The sequence below is a fragment of the Pongo pygmaeus genome, chromosome 4 (assembly GCF_028885625.2).
Source record: "Pongo pygmaeus isolate AG05252 chromosome 4, NHGRI_mPonPyg2-v2.0_pri, whole genome shotgun sequence".
Taxonomy (NCBI): Eukaryota; Metazoa; Chordata; class Mammalia; order Primates; family Hominidae; genus Pongo; species Pongo pygmaeus.
Genome location: NC_072377.2, coordinates 148,741,046 through 148,758,594, shown reverse-complemented (window position 1 = coordinate 148,758,594; position 17,549 = coordinate 148,741,046). Strand labels below are relative to the sequence as shown.

Sequence of the window (17,549 nt, the reverse complement as noted above, 5' to 3'; positions counted from 1 at the left end):
CACATTCTGCACATGTATCCCAGAATTTAAAGTATAATAATAACAATAATAATAAAGTAGATTTAATGTCTCTCTTCTTCATTACGCATCCTTAAGACATTCTCTAGATGTTCACTCAAGCTAACATAAAATCTGCCTTAATAGCAGACATCTAATAAGCAACATGGTCACTTTACATATGTGGTATTATTTGCTACTCAGTGTCTTACAATGCAGTTACATAGATCTACCATTCCTGTCATACAACAGAGGTACCTAAGGCACCGGACTTAGCAAAGTGACTTTCCCCACTCCTGTCCACATCTCTTATCCTCTCTCTCAAGGTTCAAGTTGCCCTTTTCTTTTTTATCTTTCACTCATTTCTTCCTTTTTTTTTTTTTGAGACAGAGTCTCGCTCTGTCACCCAGGCGGCTGGAGTGCAGTGGCACGATCTCGGCTCACTGCAACCTCCGTCTCCCGGGTTCATGCCATTCTCCTGCCTCAGCCTCCCAAGTAGCTGGGACTACAGGTGCCTGCCATCATGCCCGGCTAATTTTTTATATTTTTAGTAGAGACAGGGTTTCACCGTGTTAGCCAGGATGGTCTCGATCTACTGACCTCGTGATCCACCCGCCTCGGCCTCCCAAATTGCTGGGATTACAGGCATGAGCCACTGCGCCTGGCCCTTTCATTCATTTCTATAACAAGCCAGCTATTATATACACCTACATACATGTATATAGTAAGTGCGTGTGTATAAACACACACACACACACATAAATATACATATAACCTGCTGCCTTCATGATGAGAGGAAATTCTATTATTATAATTTATCATCATGAGGTGGGGAGAATAGAGAAAAATAACTTATTGAGTTCCTGCTATGTATAAGGCACTATACTAGGTGCTGAGGATACAAAAGAGTAGGACAAATACAGCTCCTGCCCCCAGGAAGCTTACAGTTTATATATAGAGAGAGAATAAACAAGTAAATCAAGCAAATAGTTACACGTGAACAGTACGAGGATGGAAACAAACAAGGTACTGAATAGACATCACTAGGAAAACACTGGCTACTTCAGCTGGGAAGACAGCAGAAGGCCTTTTCAAGGAAAACCCATTGAAGCCTGACCCTGAAGAATGAGTAGGTCTTAGAAAAATGAGAAGTGGAAGGATGAGTGTTTGGGGGAGAGGTAAGACAAATCCCTCGAGGTGGGAAAGAGGCTGGCCTGTTGTAAGAACCATCAAAAGGGCAGTGTAATGGATGAGTGCCTAAAGAAGGGGCAGGACAGGTGAGCAGGCCAGAGGAACTAAAGGAATGTGAGCTGTGATACGTTTTTTCTGTCTCCAGGGCTATGAAGTATGTGTAGTAACAGTGCAGAGTTAGACCAGTGGGTAGCTGCAGCACTTCTGTTTCGGCAGCAGGCAGCATCACTCTAACAGGTCCATCTGCTCTCAGTTTCTCCTGCTGGGTCCAAACATTTGTAAGATGAATTAAAAGAGCTGGGAGAGGCCAGGCGCGGTGTTTCATGCCTGTAATCCCAACACTTTGGGAGGCCGAGGCGGGTGGATCATCTGAGGTCAGGAGTTCAAGACCTGCCTGACCAACATGGTGAAACCCCATCTCTACTAAAAATACAAAATTAGCCAGGCGTGCTGTTGGATGCCTGGAGTCCCAGCTACTCAGGAGGCTGAGGCAGAAGAATCACTTGATCCTGAGAGGCAGAGGTTGCAGTGAGCCAAGATCGCACCATTGCACTCCAGCCTGGGAGACAAAGCGAGACTCCGTCTCAAAAAAAAAAAAAAAAAAAAAAAAAGAAAAAAGGCCCAGCACAGTGGCTCATGCCTGTCATCCTAGCACTTTGGGAGGCTGAGGCGGGCAGATCACCTGAGGTCAGGAGTTTGAGACCAGCCTGGCCAACATGGCAAAACCCTGTCTCTACTAAAAATAGAAAAATTAGCCAGATGCAGTGGCGGGGACCTGTGATCCCAGCTACATGGGAGGCTGAGGCAGGAGAATCGCTTGAACCCAGGAAACGGAGGTTGCTATGAGCCAAGGTCATGCCACTGTACTCCAGCCTGGGCAACAGAGCCAGACTCCACCTCAGAAAATAAAAAAAAAAAAAAAAACAATAAAAGAGCTGGGAGATAAAATGCCTGGCTACTGATGAGAACAAAGCTAACAAGATGGCATGACCTTGGCTTAGTTCTCACAACGCTGCCATGAGAGACGCTTCCTCATCCCCCTTTTATGTGGAGGGAGGTGATCTGATGTGTTAGGAAGAAAAGACACTTGCCCAAGTATGCCCTGATAGGAAGTAACCGAACTAAGGCTTTTATCCAGATGGGTTTGATGCTGTTACGGTATTCGACCATATTTTACTGTCACTCATGGGGTATATTCATGATTAAAAGTGAGTAGCAAGTAAAATGAGGGCAAATCTCATTTATTTTACACTTCACGTTTCCTTGCTTTAAAATGTGGTATTATTAATTTATCCATACATTCCACAAACTTTTATTGAGCACCTCCTGAGGGTTCAGCACTGTAGTAGTTGCTGCAAATGATTTGCACATGAGATTAGCAAGGTAAATCAGTAATGTTTAGTTAAATTTAAAATAATAATAATGGTATATATCATTTTGATAATCATTATAAAAGGAGACTACAAATATAAAGTACTCTTAAAATCAATTACTGGTTATCTTGGTTATCATTTGGACTCTGATTTGGCATAAGCACTTTTAAAAGACAAAGGTTTGAATGGAAGAGAAACCTGAAGAGTTAAAAAAATATGATATTGGTTCTTGGCATAACTATTAATAATATCATTTGCACAGCTACCATTGGAAAAAAATCTAATTAAATCAGAAATAAAAGGATTGTTAATAATCTTAAAGTTTTCCTAAGCCTCCTAGGATATAACTTTTATTACTCCATCTACCAGCTAGTGTCTGAAAGTCAAAAAATGCAAAAAAGATTTAAGTATTTTCTCCTAAGTATTAATATTAAATCAGTTTTAATTACCTGATACCCCAAGTACAGACTAGAAGCTATCTCACTACTTCATAACAGTTTACACTTCCTCATCACACTAGATTGAAATTTCCCATTTACTATTCTAATCTCTTTCTACGCCATATGCTCCATGGCAACAATGACCATATGCTTCTGTTCACAGGTGAATTATTGGAGGTTTATGCAATCGTGGGCACACTTTAGGTATTCAATAGGTATTTCTAGAAGACATATAAAAGCCCACCACTGCATGTGGTGGATGATGTTGAGGAACCTAACAGGCACAAGAGCAAAGGACACAGCAAGGTCACGGTGCCTGTTATTTACTCATGTGCCCAGAAAGTAGTAAACAGAACTCTCAGCAAGTAACTGAGGCTAGACCTAGATCTGCCTATTAAAGAAGGTCACTCTGTCGAAAGGATATCAAGGTGTGTAAGAAAACAAAATTACACTTCATTACTTTTTTTTTTTTTTTTGGTCTGTATGTAAGGGTGCAGATGAAGGAAGGTTTGAAGTGCCTGGAGTTTCCAATCAATGAAGTATATGCAGATTGTTAATCACTTCCCTGGCAGATTGTGGAGAAGTACTAGAAAATCATTCACATGAAGAGCTGGTGAATCAGAATGCTGATTCTTTGCATACAGATATGACATTTTCTACCCATTTTAACTGAACAGGCCTACAGAAAATTACTTCATATAAGACAGGTCCTCAATAAGTGTGAAGCAATAACATCTTTCCAAATAAATATTTTATATATTTGAGCATCCAAAGCTGACCTAAAATTGTTGAAAATATCACACATTGTATTATCAGTTATTACCTCTCTGTCCCAGAGGAACATCTACTCAGAAAAGCCAAGTGAAACTGCTCCTTTTCTAAGATATACTTTTATTGGGCAAATAGGAATTAATAAATTTTATTTTGTTGCAGCTTGACAAAATTGAACAACTCCACACAGATATCCCTCTGTTTAAGGAAAAAAAATCTCACCTAGTTGACTAGAAAGAAAATTAGTAAAAACTGGATTCTATCTTCCATTTGAATTACAGTGTAATTTGGCAGGCATATGCCCATAGGAAAATGTCTTTAACTGATGTAAATGAGTGCTTAAGCCGTAAGAAAATTAGCAGTGATGCCTGACCAGTGCTTGATGTGCTTTTCAACGTGATCCAGCTCATTCTCTGTTTGGGGTATCTTCAGAACTCTGAAACTCTTCTCCAAGTCAAGAGAATTCCCTTGGTTTTAATTCCATGCCTCTGTCACACTTTAATATCCATATGCCTAATTTCCTTTAGTCTAATTACTAGAATTTCTGTGCTGCTCCAGAGTTCCCTTTACAAAAAAGTTACCACTACCAGAGCTTAGCTGTTCTTTTCTCTATTTTCTCATTGTTGACCTGGACAGTCCACAATGTTGTCTAAAACAGCCAAACAGCCTGAGAGCCTCTCTCTCTCTTTCTTTTTTTTTTTTTTTGACAGAGTCTCCCTCTGTGGCCTAGGCTGGGGTGCAGTGGCGTGATGACGGCTCACTGCAACCTCCACCTCCTGGATTCAAGCAATTCTGCTGCCTCAGCCTCCTGAGTAACTGGGACTACAGGCGCCCGTCACCACACCCGGGTAATTTTTGTAATTTTAGTAGAGATGGAATTTCCCCATGTTGGCCAGGCTGGTCTCAAACTCCTGACCTCAGGTGATCCACCCACCTCAGTCCCCCAAAGTGCTGGGATTACAGGCGTGAGCCACCGCGCCCGGCTGACAGTCTCTTAACTTTGCCACCAAATTATGTTCAATGAGTTGCTTTCTATTTTCACCAATACAACTAACTCCTAATCAGATTATATCAGATTTATTCAGAATAAAAAGTTGCTGTAAATTTGACTGAGGAAATTATTATAACTTTCTTCTCTGGAATGGAACTGATGAATAAAAGGAAAGAAGTATGAATTTCTTCACATGGGGCAGTTTTTGAATGGGTCACACAGTAACAGACTCCCATCCCATTAGCAATCTTATTTCTTTTGAATGCCACATAACACAGCTACTCACAGTGTGAAGCAAAATGTCTTGTTTTCATTTCTGGAGCAATTTCAATGATCCTATTGTCAGTGGCATACTCAATAACCATTTTCTGTCACCATGAAAGGGAATACTCTCTAGGCTGATATTCACAAAAGGTTATTCTAATTCTGCAGTGATCAGATATATAATTTAAGTTGTATTCTTAATTTTTAATTCCATCATATATTACTCTAGGTTCCGAAAAGCCACAGGTTGAAATCAAGGTGAAGGATGGGGGAGGAAACCATCTATTAATCACTTCCATTGTGCAATAGCCAGAATGAAGCAAAGAGTTACTAGAATTCAAAGCCTTTTAAGGGTTTTACCTCAGATTCAGTTATAACGAATAGCTAAAACTTCTTCTTATAAAGTGACTTCTGCATATTTTTTGTTTGTTTTAACCTGTTTTAACATCAACAAACTGGGCAAAGTTTTCAAAGGACTATTAGAAAGAATCATATATGTTATTTAAAGGAAGCACTTATGTCTCATCCATGCCAGTATTCCTAGAGGTCCTCATATTTATTAAGGCTTCCATTGCACTGACTGGGTGTCTGGCACTGTTTCAAGCACTGTGTATATCAACCCATTTAATTATCGTAACAACTCTATGTGGCAAGTACTATTGTTATCCTTTCCATTTTACAGTTGAGGAAACTGAGGCATGGAAGCAATTTGCTAATGATCATGTATCTGGTGGTAGCAAAGCTGAGATTCAACCTCAAGCTGCCTGGGCACCAAAATCCAGGCTCTTAACTGCTATGTTATGCTGCCTCTGGCATTAAGAAATGATAATTAACATTTATGGGAAAAGAAGAGGAAATGGAATACTTTGGCAGTAAGAAAATTAAGAAGGCAACCTTGTCGGTCTCACAGTACAGTTTGCCTTCTAGTAGAGCTCTTTTTCTATTGGGGATATTTATCAATTTTGCAGCACTTTTCTGAATCCTGGGTCCCTCCTGGGTTGCTCCTTAAACCCTGGTCACATCCAGCTTCAATTTACTCCTGCTTGGATGAACCAACTAAAAGGAGACCACAGGAGACTCTGCTGCTGGTAAGTGTTTTTCTCAGTTCCCTAGAGCTAGAATATTTGCACAGGTGCTAAAGTAGAGTACCTTTCAGTGAGAATTCCAACTAGTATGTAAAATGCTTAGCACTCAGTGAAAGTTAGAAAATAACATTATTATTATTATTTAAAGCATCAATCAAACCATCACTGCCCTCCAGTTCTTCTATTAAGAGATAATACAATAGTATATTCAAAACAGTAGCATCTATGACCAAAACAGAATATTGCAGTAAGAAATTTTAAAAATTCATTCTAAAGAAATATTTATAAAGTACTATACCTACATTTGTTCCAGGCACTGAATCAGTATAATAATGAAGATGACAGATACAGTTTCTGTCTTCACAAAGCTTACAGTTGGAAAGACAGGTAAATAAACAAGTATAATACATTATTATATGTGCTGTGATATAGAAAAATAGGATCTTAAGAGGCAAAGATAAGGGGTACCTAATCCAGGTATGGTGGACTAGGAAAGTCTTCCCAGAAGAAGTAACTTCTGGATTGGGAAACTGAACATTTAGCTAATCAAAGCAGATGGAGGCAGAGTTCCAGGCAGAAGGAACATCACGCACAAAAAATGAACATGCAAGTAAACAAGAGTATCCAAGAACTAAAAAAGATCTGTTGTGGCTAAGATTATAAATGCAAAGAGGGCAGGATGGCAACAGTAGAGGCTGAGGAGGGAAGCAGAAGTGATTTCACAAAAGGATGTGGTTCATGTTAAAGAGTTTGTATTTGAATACAAGAGCAGTTGTAAGACAATTATGAACTTTAAGCAAAGGAGTGACATGGTCAGTCACTCCTTAGAAATCTCATCATATTTGCAGCAAGGAGGATAGATCCAAAGGAGAAAATACTGGATGCAGGAGGGGGAGAACAATTTAAGTTCATTTGCAATAGTATAGAAAAGCAATAAAGGAATGCTCATGGCCTTTCCATCAGCGGAGATGGAAAGAAGAGGATGGACCTGAGGGAGATGAAGGAGAAGAACCAACAGGACTTGTTAGAGATTGGAGAAAGTGGGGAGAAGAAAGAATCAGGAATGTCACCTATGTTTTATTCCTCCTTGGGCAACTGAGTGACTAACAATGCCATTTAGAGAAGAGGCTTGGGAAACACAAATGGTAAGTTCAGTGGAGTTTCAGCACAATTGAAAGAATACAAAGATACTCAAATGTAAAATCAGAATAGCCAGAAGGCAAACTTTTCTACCCAAAATGATTCTCATAGTCAACAGGGCCCACTGCACATCTTGGTAAGCTCACTGAAGCACCTGAATGGTAGCCTAATCTAATGACAAGAATGGAAGTGCAATACTAGACCTTGAATGACTGGAGAGAAAATAAGGGACCTCTTTGAATGCCTGCTTTGTCATCAGAATCAACTTGAACAATGGAGAGAATACACTCAATCGCTATTGATTCAGATGATAAATATGTAAAAGCTAACAATAAAAACATGCCCTTACCTTGCCTCCATAACATACAGCATTTCAGTCCTCCAATGCAAATTGTAAAATGGACTTGCTATCACCTGTGAAAACTTCTCAGAAATACTAAGTGAATCTGATTAGGCCTTTAAAATCTGGAGTCTAGATCTAACTAGCTTACCAAAAACATAAGGATTGGGGAGGGTGTGTTCATAATATCATGGAGATCATAGAGATGGATGAGCAAAACCCAGAATGCAAAATATTCAACATGACAACTTGATTTCACGAAACAAGTAAGTTGTAAAAAAGAGGAGAAAGAAAAAGAAAGAAAGAGAGAGAGAAAGAGAGAGACAGAGAGAGAAAGAAAGAAAGGAAGAAAGAAAGAAAGAAAGAAAGAAAGAAAGGAAGAAAGAAAGAAAGAGAAAGAAAGAGAAAGAAAGAAAGAAAGAGAAAGAAAGAAAGAAAAAGAGAGAGAGAGAGAAAGAAGGGAAGGGAAGGGAAAACAGAGAAGAGGGAATAGAGCAAGAGAAAGACAGGGAGGAATTAAAAGAGATGTAAGATGGACATTTTACCACTTTGTTGCATATAAGTTATATGCAATATTTTTTAAATTATGAGAGAAAATAAAATTAGCAAACAAATATAATATAATATGTAGATTTCATTTGCATCTTGATTCAAACCAACTTTTAAGAACATTGTGAAGAAATCAGGAAACTTTAAACACTGACTAGATATTTGATAATATTAAAGAATTATTAATTTTGTATGTTATAATCGTATATGGTATAATACCATATAATGATGTTATGTTGCTTTTAAAAATAATTTATATTTTAGAAATATATACCATAGCATTTGTGGATAAAGAAATGAATTGATGTCTTGGATTTGCTTCAAAATAATCCAGCATTGACAAAAGGGAAAGTAAGTAGGAATATGGATGAAACAAGATTGATCTTGCTGTGCTAAGTGTAATTATTAGAGATGGGTGATGGTTACATGAAAGTTCATTATGCCATTATCTCTACTTTTGGGTACATTTCAAAATTTCTGTAATAAAAAAAATTAACTGATTTGCCAAGAAACACAATACTTGAGAAAAGCCATCGCAGAGGCAAAAGAAAAAGAGCAACAGTGCGTTATGATGCAGAAACTGAGCATTCATCTATCCATTTCTGGAAGACTTCTTTCTATGCATGGGACTGGCACTCGTCCTATGCGTAGTCACTCCTTTCCGTGTTTAGTGTTTGGAGGTGTTCCAGATGGAGCTTTGTGGCACATTCTCAGCTATTTCCATTTCTAATTTCTTTGATTAGATACAACCTCATTAGGCTGTTAGAAACATTTGGTCTTCTCTTTCCAATCATATATATTTTAATGTGTCAGAACACTTGGGGGCAACTTCAGAGACTTCCCCTTTTCGCCCATACATTGACACAATTCTTGCTGCCAAATACCTTCCCTGATGCCACAGACCCAGGAAGAAACTATTTTAATCTTCTCCTACAAGGGACTGGGCTCAGGTAACAACTCTTGCTTGGCACAGAAGTGAAAACAGTATAATAAAATACTTCACTAACATGCTTATATCACTGTTCTATTAAGCCCAACTCTCAGTGCACAGCATCTTAAAGAAATAAGAAAAATTATGCCTGCTGCTTCTGCCCTTTATTATCCAATATCTGCCTGAGCATGGGTCTAAACTGACTTCATAATGAAACCTTATACTTAAACTGTGGTTTGTTTTTCATCAGAAATTAAGAAGCTTCAAATCTTAAGAACACTTTCTTCAGTGTAAAAGGATGCCTGATCCACAACTATTAAAAGTGCTCTTATGTACAAATACCCCTGGGGAAGGTAACATCATGCCTTGAAAGCATTCTAAGTATAATGACAGAGCAGAATTTTTCCTGACGAGCTTTGATTATGGCATGGGAGAAAGAACTGGAGAGCAAGCGTGACTCAAACAGAAGGAAAGAGGAGCAGCTAAGGTGAGACAACAGAAGGAAGTCACAGAGAGAGATGCTGGTAGTGTAGGGACCAAACCTCACATACCTTATGATTTTGGCCACTCTGCTATCCCTGATGTTTCACTTTGAATGTGCCAATACCATATCTCTATAGGTAATAAAAATTGAAATTATAACAGGTTGAGTATCCCTTACTCAAAATGCCTGAACTGGACATGTTTCAGATTTTGGATTTTTTCAGATTTTATGATATTTGCATATATGTAACGACATATCTTAGGGGTAAGACTCAAGTTTGAACATGTAATTCATTTATGTTTTATATGCACATTATACACATAGCCTAATGTAATTGTATACAATAGTTTTAATAATTTGGGACATGAAACAAAGTTTGTGTTGAGTACTTATATGTGGAATTTTCCACTTGTGGCATCATGCCGGTGCTCAAGAAGTTTTGGATTTTGAATCATTTTGGATATGGGATTTTTGAAGTAGGGATGCTCAACCTGTACTGGTATCTTTCAAGTAGCCAGGAGAAAAAAAAAGCTAGATTCATTTTAGGGTAGATGCATTTCCACCTGTTTTCTTATGAAAGCACATGCTCTTTTTTTTTATTTTTTATTTTTTATTATTATGACTATTATTATTATTATACTTTAGGCTCTATGGGCACATGCTCTTATTGAAGCTTGTTAAAGTCAATCTTAGCTAAATTATTCACAGTGGCCAAAGCATATATTTCTCCCCAATACAAGGTCACACAGCTGAATTATAAATGGAAGATAATTTCTTGATCTACTTTTTTCCAACAGCCTATCTTGATCAATAATCCTGAAGATATATACTGCATCTAAAAGGTAATTTAGAGACTTCTGTGGAAGCAACTCTAAATTTTAGGAAAATAAGTAAAGAGAAGAAAGGTTAAAATGCACTTACAAGCTGCAATTTGTTGAAAAGATGATGAATCAGTGTGTCTGTTTCCATAATTCACAGAATTCAGAGTGTATGTTTTCAGAATAAGTGTCCTATGAATTAACCTCCCTAAGTGTGGTCACGTTATCACAGTTTTATTAGAGGCAAATGCCTTTAAATCTTAGTGCTTTCAGGCATTTGGCTGAAGTAACTCACTCATGAGTAGGCTTATGGAAACGTGCATAATTCTCTCCAACCAAGAACAATCTTCCCACTCTCTCAGGCATCAGAAGATGGCTCTGGAAATAAAGGTTCATTTATTTCCATGCACCTGTCATTTGGTTCCTAAGTGATGTGAATTGTTATTGAGTATCTAGTTCAAAATCAGGACTTGTCTTTTCCAGATTACACAGTTCTCATTTTATTTAGAGGTGAATCAAGAAGGCATTTTCTGATATTTATGACCTCACCTTCCACATAATGCTTGAAAAGTAATTATTCAGTCAGTTGGGTGGGAAAGTAGTAAAGAAACCTTCTTATTGTTTTAAATTAAAGCAAAGGACATGTCTAAAATACTTCGTAAGGCAATCCCTAGGGTAGACGTTTCTTTTCTATGTTCCTCTATCACTCATATTAACTCTTTTAGTTGCATATAAGTGAATCATAATCCATAGCATTTCACCTGTATTTTGGTGTGCGAGTGATGTAGACAAACACATTTCTTACCTTCCTCTTAAGCACATACAAACACCTGTTGACTTTTTCACTGTTCATAGTTCTACATTAACAAAACACACACTGAAAACCACCTGATATTGACCATCAATTCTAGGTCCACATGAAAATTTAAATGAGGTAAGAATCTAACTTATTCATGGTTGATAGGTAGATTTCGGTCTCCCAAATTTTTCTTGGAAGACTCAGAAGAAAAAATAGGCAAACAGGGAAACAAGAAGTCTCTCCCCATGATTATGAATCATCATGCTATGCACTAATTTCTTGCTGTTTATTTTTTACTGAGATATTGATCCATGCAAAGTGACTCTGCATTATTCCTGTGTTATTAAAAAACACTGATTGCTTAAATTGTTAATTCCTTAGATCTAAGGAGCTTGTATGTATATATATATATACACACACACACATATATATATATACACACATATATATATACACACACACACATATATATATATACACATATATATATATTTCCCCCTAAGCCCAGGAGGAAGTTGAGTTCCTTTGTGAAAAGCATCTTTGCATGCAGCCAACTCCCTTCTTTAGAGCATCTCCCATGGTTTCGGCCCATTAACCCGAGCACAACAGCTTGATGAATTAATGCTTATATAGGCACAGTTGGCAGCTTCCAATTAAATAATTATGGCTAAGCAGCTGCACGGAAGCTGTTATGCACCCTAGAAAGCCAGCTGTCAGTTTCATTGGTCCTACGACAGAGGAAGAGTTAACACTTAGCTCTGGATGTTGGGTACAAAGGGGAAGTATATCATTTGCAAGATATATGCTGCTGGTATGAAGTTCCTGTGCATTTGTGCTAGCCTGTCCATGGAGAGATGGAGAACAAACTGTTCCTCAGAAAACTCTCAGCAATTCAACAAAGAAAGAAGAAATGACATAGGAGAATGGAGCCTGTCCAGAGCAATCTAAAGGGAAATCGTGTTGGACAGATGAGCCTTTGATGAACACAGAAATGCCACTGGTAGACAAATAAATTTCAGTGTGTGGGTCTCATTTATGTAAGCAAGTGACTATAAATCCAATGTGGTCTTTTTGGAGGGTATAACTGGTATGTTTCCACTTATTTGGTTGAAGCTTCTTATGATGATATGTTTTCAAATATTCAAAATTGGAGAACATGGTAAATATTACAAAGCTGCATTGGAACTATCTCTTAGATGTACTTCTCCAAAAAGTTTGGAGAAGATATTTCTTCTTCAGAATTATAGATAATGTCATATTCCTTTATGGGAAGCTAAAAAGCTGGAATCTTATCTCTACACTAGTGGGAAATTTACCAAAAGGAAGAAAACAATACCTGTCCACTAAGCTCTAGAATAAAGGAAGATAAAGGTTGTAGATAAAGGCCACAGATAGGATTAATGAACCAAATGATGTTTGTTATTGCACATCAATATACTCCTGAACTGATTACTGATTTTGTTCTTTTCCCACAGGTTGTTCTGGCTATGCAATACATGTGTCTTAACCAAATGTGTGATAGCTTAGTAGAGAATGACTTGGCTTCCCACTAGCCTCTTCACCAAGGTTCCCAGCACCATTGCCAAATGAATAAACATAACTAAGGAAAAAAACCAGTCCAAGAAATTCAGTCCTACTTTTATGTTTAAAGAAATTTAGATATTTTAATCCTGAATTCTGGATTTGTTTTAGAATAAGAAATCAAATGTTAACACTGGAAACATATTTCTTGTGGAATTTACTTCACCCAACTCCTGGGCCTGTTGAAAATCGGCAGTTAAAATCATGTACCAAAGAGTGCAGGCTGATTTACTCTTTTCCTTTCAGAGAGCAATGGCTCATAGTTTATAGTTTAGAATAATGCCATATCATAAAATGAGGAATCTTCAGGGTATCTTCATTTAAGCAAATGAACTGACCTCTAAGAACCCCTTACTTAAAAGGCTTCAATATCACTGTTTCATTTCCTCCCTCTCTGGTTTCCTTTTATGTCAGTAATTCTACCACCTCAGCTGTCTGAAGGTGTTTAAATGTGATTGACAATTCTCAAGAATCTAGTTCCTTTTAGATAGATCTTACATGAAGTTCAGCTTAAGTAAGTCTGCAGTGCAACTCAGGTCTCAGTACAAAAGGCTTCAGAATCAAACAGCAGATTTGTAAAACCCTTAAAAGCAAAATTTAGACTTGGGGGGAGCAGGGGGCCTTTCAGCAGTCTGTACTGCCATCTAGCCAAGACCACATTACTCATTGCAACATCCATTTGTGTTTTCAAAGCCCCTGATGAAAGCAAGTCTTCAGCAACCAGCTTAATAGACCTCAAAGTCCAGCTAAATGAATAGACAGCAGTAATTCATCCACTGAGTATACCAAGCTCCTGTGGACAAACAGCCAAGATGTAATAATCAACCTTATTTTCCCAATTCAATATCTGGCAAAAACAAAAAGGCATACATGCTTGTTCCATTTTACATATTGCATATACCAACATCATTTGCATTTTATTATTTTGGAGGCCTTTGAATATTCTGTGACCTCATTTGATAAAAGTTGCCTTAGGTTAGACATGAGAGCTGAATTATAACCTATAATCCTCTAACTACAACTCAAGAGTTAAAAAGAATTCCAAATCATGTTCCTTAGGTATGGAGAGAACACACAGACCATATACATTTGTGAAGAGCATTGACACACATAAAAAATTAAAACAACCATTTATACTTACGGTAGAAGACATATTCAGTGTAGCTTGACCAGATCTTGTCATCTGTATATTGGTTGATGAAAGATGCTGTCACCGATGAGTTACAGGCCACCATGTGGAATCCACACTCTGACAACATATCAAAAGCCCTTTCCAGGTGCTTGAATTTGAGATAAAATCTGGAGGTGTATCTTTCTGGGGCTCGATCAGGGTCTCTGCTTTCATTCAAAGTTTCTCCAAAGACTTCTTTTGCCAAGGAAATCCTTCCACAAACCAAAATCCGGGGAACTCTCCGAAACTTGGCGTCTGCCTGTCCCTCTCTGCCCAAGGTGCAGGATCCTCTGTAACCCACAGTAATGAAACCCCACTTGCGGTCGGCAGGGAGCAGGGAGGAAGGGGGGCAGATTCTTGTGTCGCTTCCTTGGGAGGCATCTTCAAAGTCACTGTGGCAGAATTCATCTGGGCTTTGCTTGATTTCATCGGGGGTCAGGAGTTTGACCAAGTCTGGGAGCTGGAAGTATTCAGCTTCCCTTTTCAGTCTTCCTTTTTCTGGAAAGTGATCAGGCAGGACCACCTGCCTGTCCCTGAGATAGTCCAGAATATAACGGAACAAGAATCCATCTCTGTCAATGAAAAACCTTCCCTTGGAGTCCTTGGCTAGATCATTAGCTGTGTCTCTCTTTGGGGAAAACATTTTCCACAGGAGGGAATGAGGGATGCTTATCAATGTGGAATGGCGAGTAAAATAAACTTGACCCCCAACATTCAGCTCTACCACCTCAGGGAAGGAGTTGGGAACTGCGGACCCTTGTTCTCGAGGATAATAACGACTACAGTTTCCACTCAGAGCCATTGTCCCTTTCTTCTGCTGCTGCTATTTTGATTTAAAGGTGCAATCCAATGGAGTCACAGCCTTATCCTTTGGATCAACTTGTAAGAAAGGGAAAAGGATGCTAACTTATTAAAAAATGACCTCCTCTTATCCCAGTATTTTTCCCCCAAGAAAGCAAAATGTATAAGAGTCCACAGGTGAAGTGATGCTGAAAAAGTAGTTTAAACCCTGGATGGTGGATGGTAGTGAGCTGCTACTTCATAAAATATAATCAACTCGTCTATATCCAATCTTCCATGAAGCTCACATGCAAGGCAGGCCAATTCCCCAGTTACTCAGATGTCTGTCTGAAGGAAAAGAGAAAAAAATATTTCCTCAAACCCGGAATGAGTCAGAAAAAGAGTCCTCTGGAGAGAGAGGGAGGGAGGGAAAAACAGAGGGAGGGAGAGAGAGATTATTTTACATAAGCAGCTCTGGAACTACTGATCTCAGCCATTCTTCAATTAAATCATAGCTTCTCTCATGCTATTTTGTGTCTACATGTTTATCTGTAAGCCTCTGTCTCCAGCAATTAGTATGAAAAACAATTTACTTGTAAGTCTACATTAAAAAGAAACATGCAATTTTCAACTTCTAAATGGGAATTTTTTTTTCAGCTGGACAGGAAAAGCAATAAGTCTTAGAGCTTACCTTAGTGAGTGCTGGAGACCCAGTTCTTGAGAAAAAAAAAAAATAATAACCATTTGTAAAGCAATCAAAATCCACAGCCAAACTGAGTCTGGATCTTGTCAAATTCCAAACAGGTAAACGACCGAGGTATCAATGAAAACTGCCAGAGAGGTGTGCTCTTGGAAAATAACTATTATATATATGTATTTATATAAATGCCTATTTGTATTTATGTATGTATGTAGGTACATATGTATTCATTCCGTATCTTAAGTTAAAACAAGTCACAAAAAAGTTAAACCGTGATGAGAGGAGGTTGGGTTGAGAAGTAAAGCAGAGAAAATATTCAACCAAAGCTTCCCCAGGGGAAAAGAAAAATGGAAAAAGAAATCTTTGGAAAGGATCCTTAGAAGAGAGTTGCAAGAGGTACCAGGACTTAGAAGCTTTTCAGAAAGCCCAGAAGCAGAAAGATGGAGAGATGTGCCCTGCTAGGGTCCCAGGTAGCCACCCCACCTGCCGGCAAGGGCAAACGGACTCCCATGTTCCCAGCCAGGTGGGAGCCGGTGGGAGCCAGAGGCCAACGCAGGGCAGAGATGCCGGCGGGGGGCCCGGGGCTCCGGCTTCTCTGGCGGCGGAGCTGGGTGGTTCCACAGTTCCCAGTGCAGTTCGGATGCTGTTGTTTCAGCAGTGCAGACAAGAAACCATCCAGGGAAATGACTATTACATCATCTTAAAGGAATATGGCTTGGAGAAAGCGGAGGCAGCTCCGAGTCACGTCCTCCTCGGTGACAGGTTGCCAGGACTGCACGGGGACGCCGCGCTCCGGCGGTGGGCACGCGATTGCCAGGCGCGCAGGGCTTGGGGCGGGGACGCAGTGCTGCGCAGCCACTTCCCTCCCTGTCCTGTCCTGGAGTCTGGAGTTTCCAAGGGCCTTTTCCTTCTTTCTTGTCTTTACCTCCACCACCATCACCATCCCACAGCAAATCCCTGCCCCCTACCCAAGAGGTAAGTTGTGAGATAAACACAACTGACTTTTTATTTGAAAAATCTACAAATCTTCCCCCCTCCCCCATCCTCGTTCACGGAATTCCTTCCTGCTGAAGGGCAAATATCCCTCTAATGCTTGTTTTAAAACACAGACACGCACACCAAATGACCCCAGTGTTCAAACTACAAAGTGTTTTTTTTAATCCTTTGATTTAAACCATATTCACTCAAATTCTCCCTTTTTTCTTTTCTATTTCATCTGCCTGCCACCACAACCTCCTAGCAAATAAATAGATAACTATTAATATCTATGTAGATAGGTAGATACATAAACACCCTCTCTGAAATTAATGATGCTCTTTCAAAATGAAGACATGAAGCACTGGCACCCACAGAAAGCCCACGGTTTACATCCATAAGTCATTATCTTAGCTTACCTGTAAGAAATTGATACCTGCAACCTTTTTCTGCGTTTGTTTCCTTACTGAGCATCTCTTTGGACGTGCCCCCAGCCCCTCCCAAGTCATCCCAAGAGGACTCTGGTGGAAGGCACTCCTGCTAAAAGACATTTTACTCCTGTTCCAGAGGGCTCCCTTAAGTGCATCATTAGAGTTTCAGTAAGGCATTTCCAGGGCAACCTAATCCACTAACAAAGTGCTTCCAGTTGAGCCTGCCAGTCAATAATGGCCCAGCCAACAGCTTACAGTAAGTCGGCCATTTCCCCTTTAAAACACCAGTGTCTTGGGGCTCACATCCCTGATAAGAATATAGTGCTTGGTCAATGAACAATATATGTGAGGCACACGCCATCCCAAACAATTGCTATTTTTAAAAAGTGAAAACCAAAAATGGAGGTGAACTTAGGAATTATACACATTTTATGAGAAACGTGTTTATTGCCAACTCTTGCCCAAAAAAATTAGCTTGAAGATACGCTCAACAGTAGGATAAATTAGTTTCTACTTTAACAATCTTTTCTTTCAATAAGCATTGGGTTACTGAACATATTCAGAGCATTAGCTAACATTCCTACACCTGATTATATTTGACTTTGTTTCTTTAACTAATGCATTAACCTGTTCTGGCCTCAATCGTTAGGATTTTAATGCTGGACCAATCAAGACGATGTCTGTTATGTGATGCACTTATATCGCCATCTAGTGCCCTAAGCTATCAGTGCAGCTCTG

The 17,549-nt window shown here is 39.1% G+C and overlaps 1 protein-coding gene across 2 annotated transcripts in view; it reads right to left on the bottom strand.

Annotated features, from left to right (window-relative positions):
- KCTD16 (potassium channel tetramerization domain containing 16) overlaps positions 1-17,549 on the bottom strand; it is a 325,798-nt gene that overhangs the window by 275,508 nt on the left and 32,741 nt on the right. Inside the window, exons 1-2 of one of the 2 annotated variants that reach the window (XM_054488310.2) lie at positions 15,397-16,047; positions 13,896-15,053 (exon numbers count right to left, since the gene is read on the bottom strand). In XM_054488310.2, the coding sequence (XP_054344285.1) occupies positions 13,896-14,727 (832 nt within the window). In that variant the 5' untranslated portion in view covers positions 14,728-15,053; positions 15,397-16,047. Of the gene's footprint in view, positions 1-13,895; positions 15,054-15,396; positions 16,048-17,549 lie in introns of those variants that run through there. The other variant, XM_054488308.2, reaches the window with a different exon arrangement.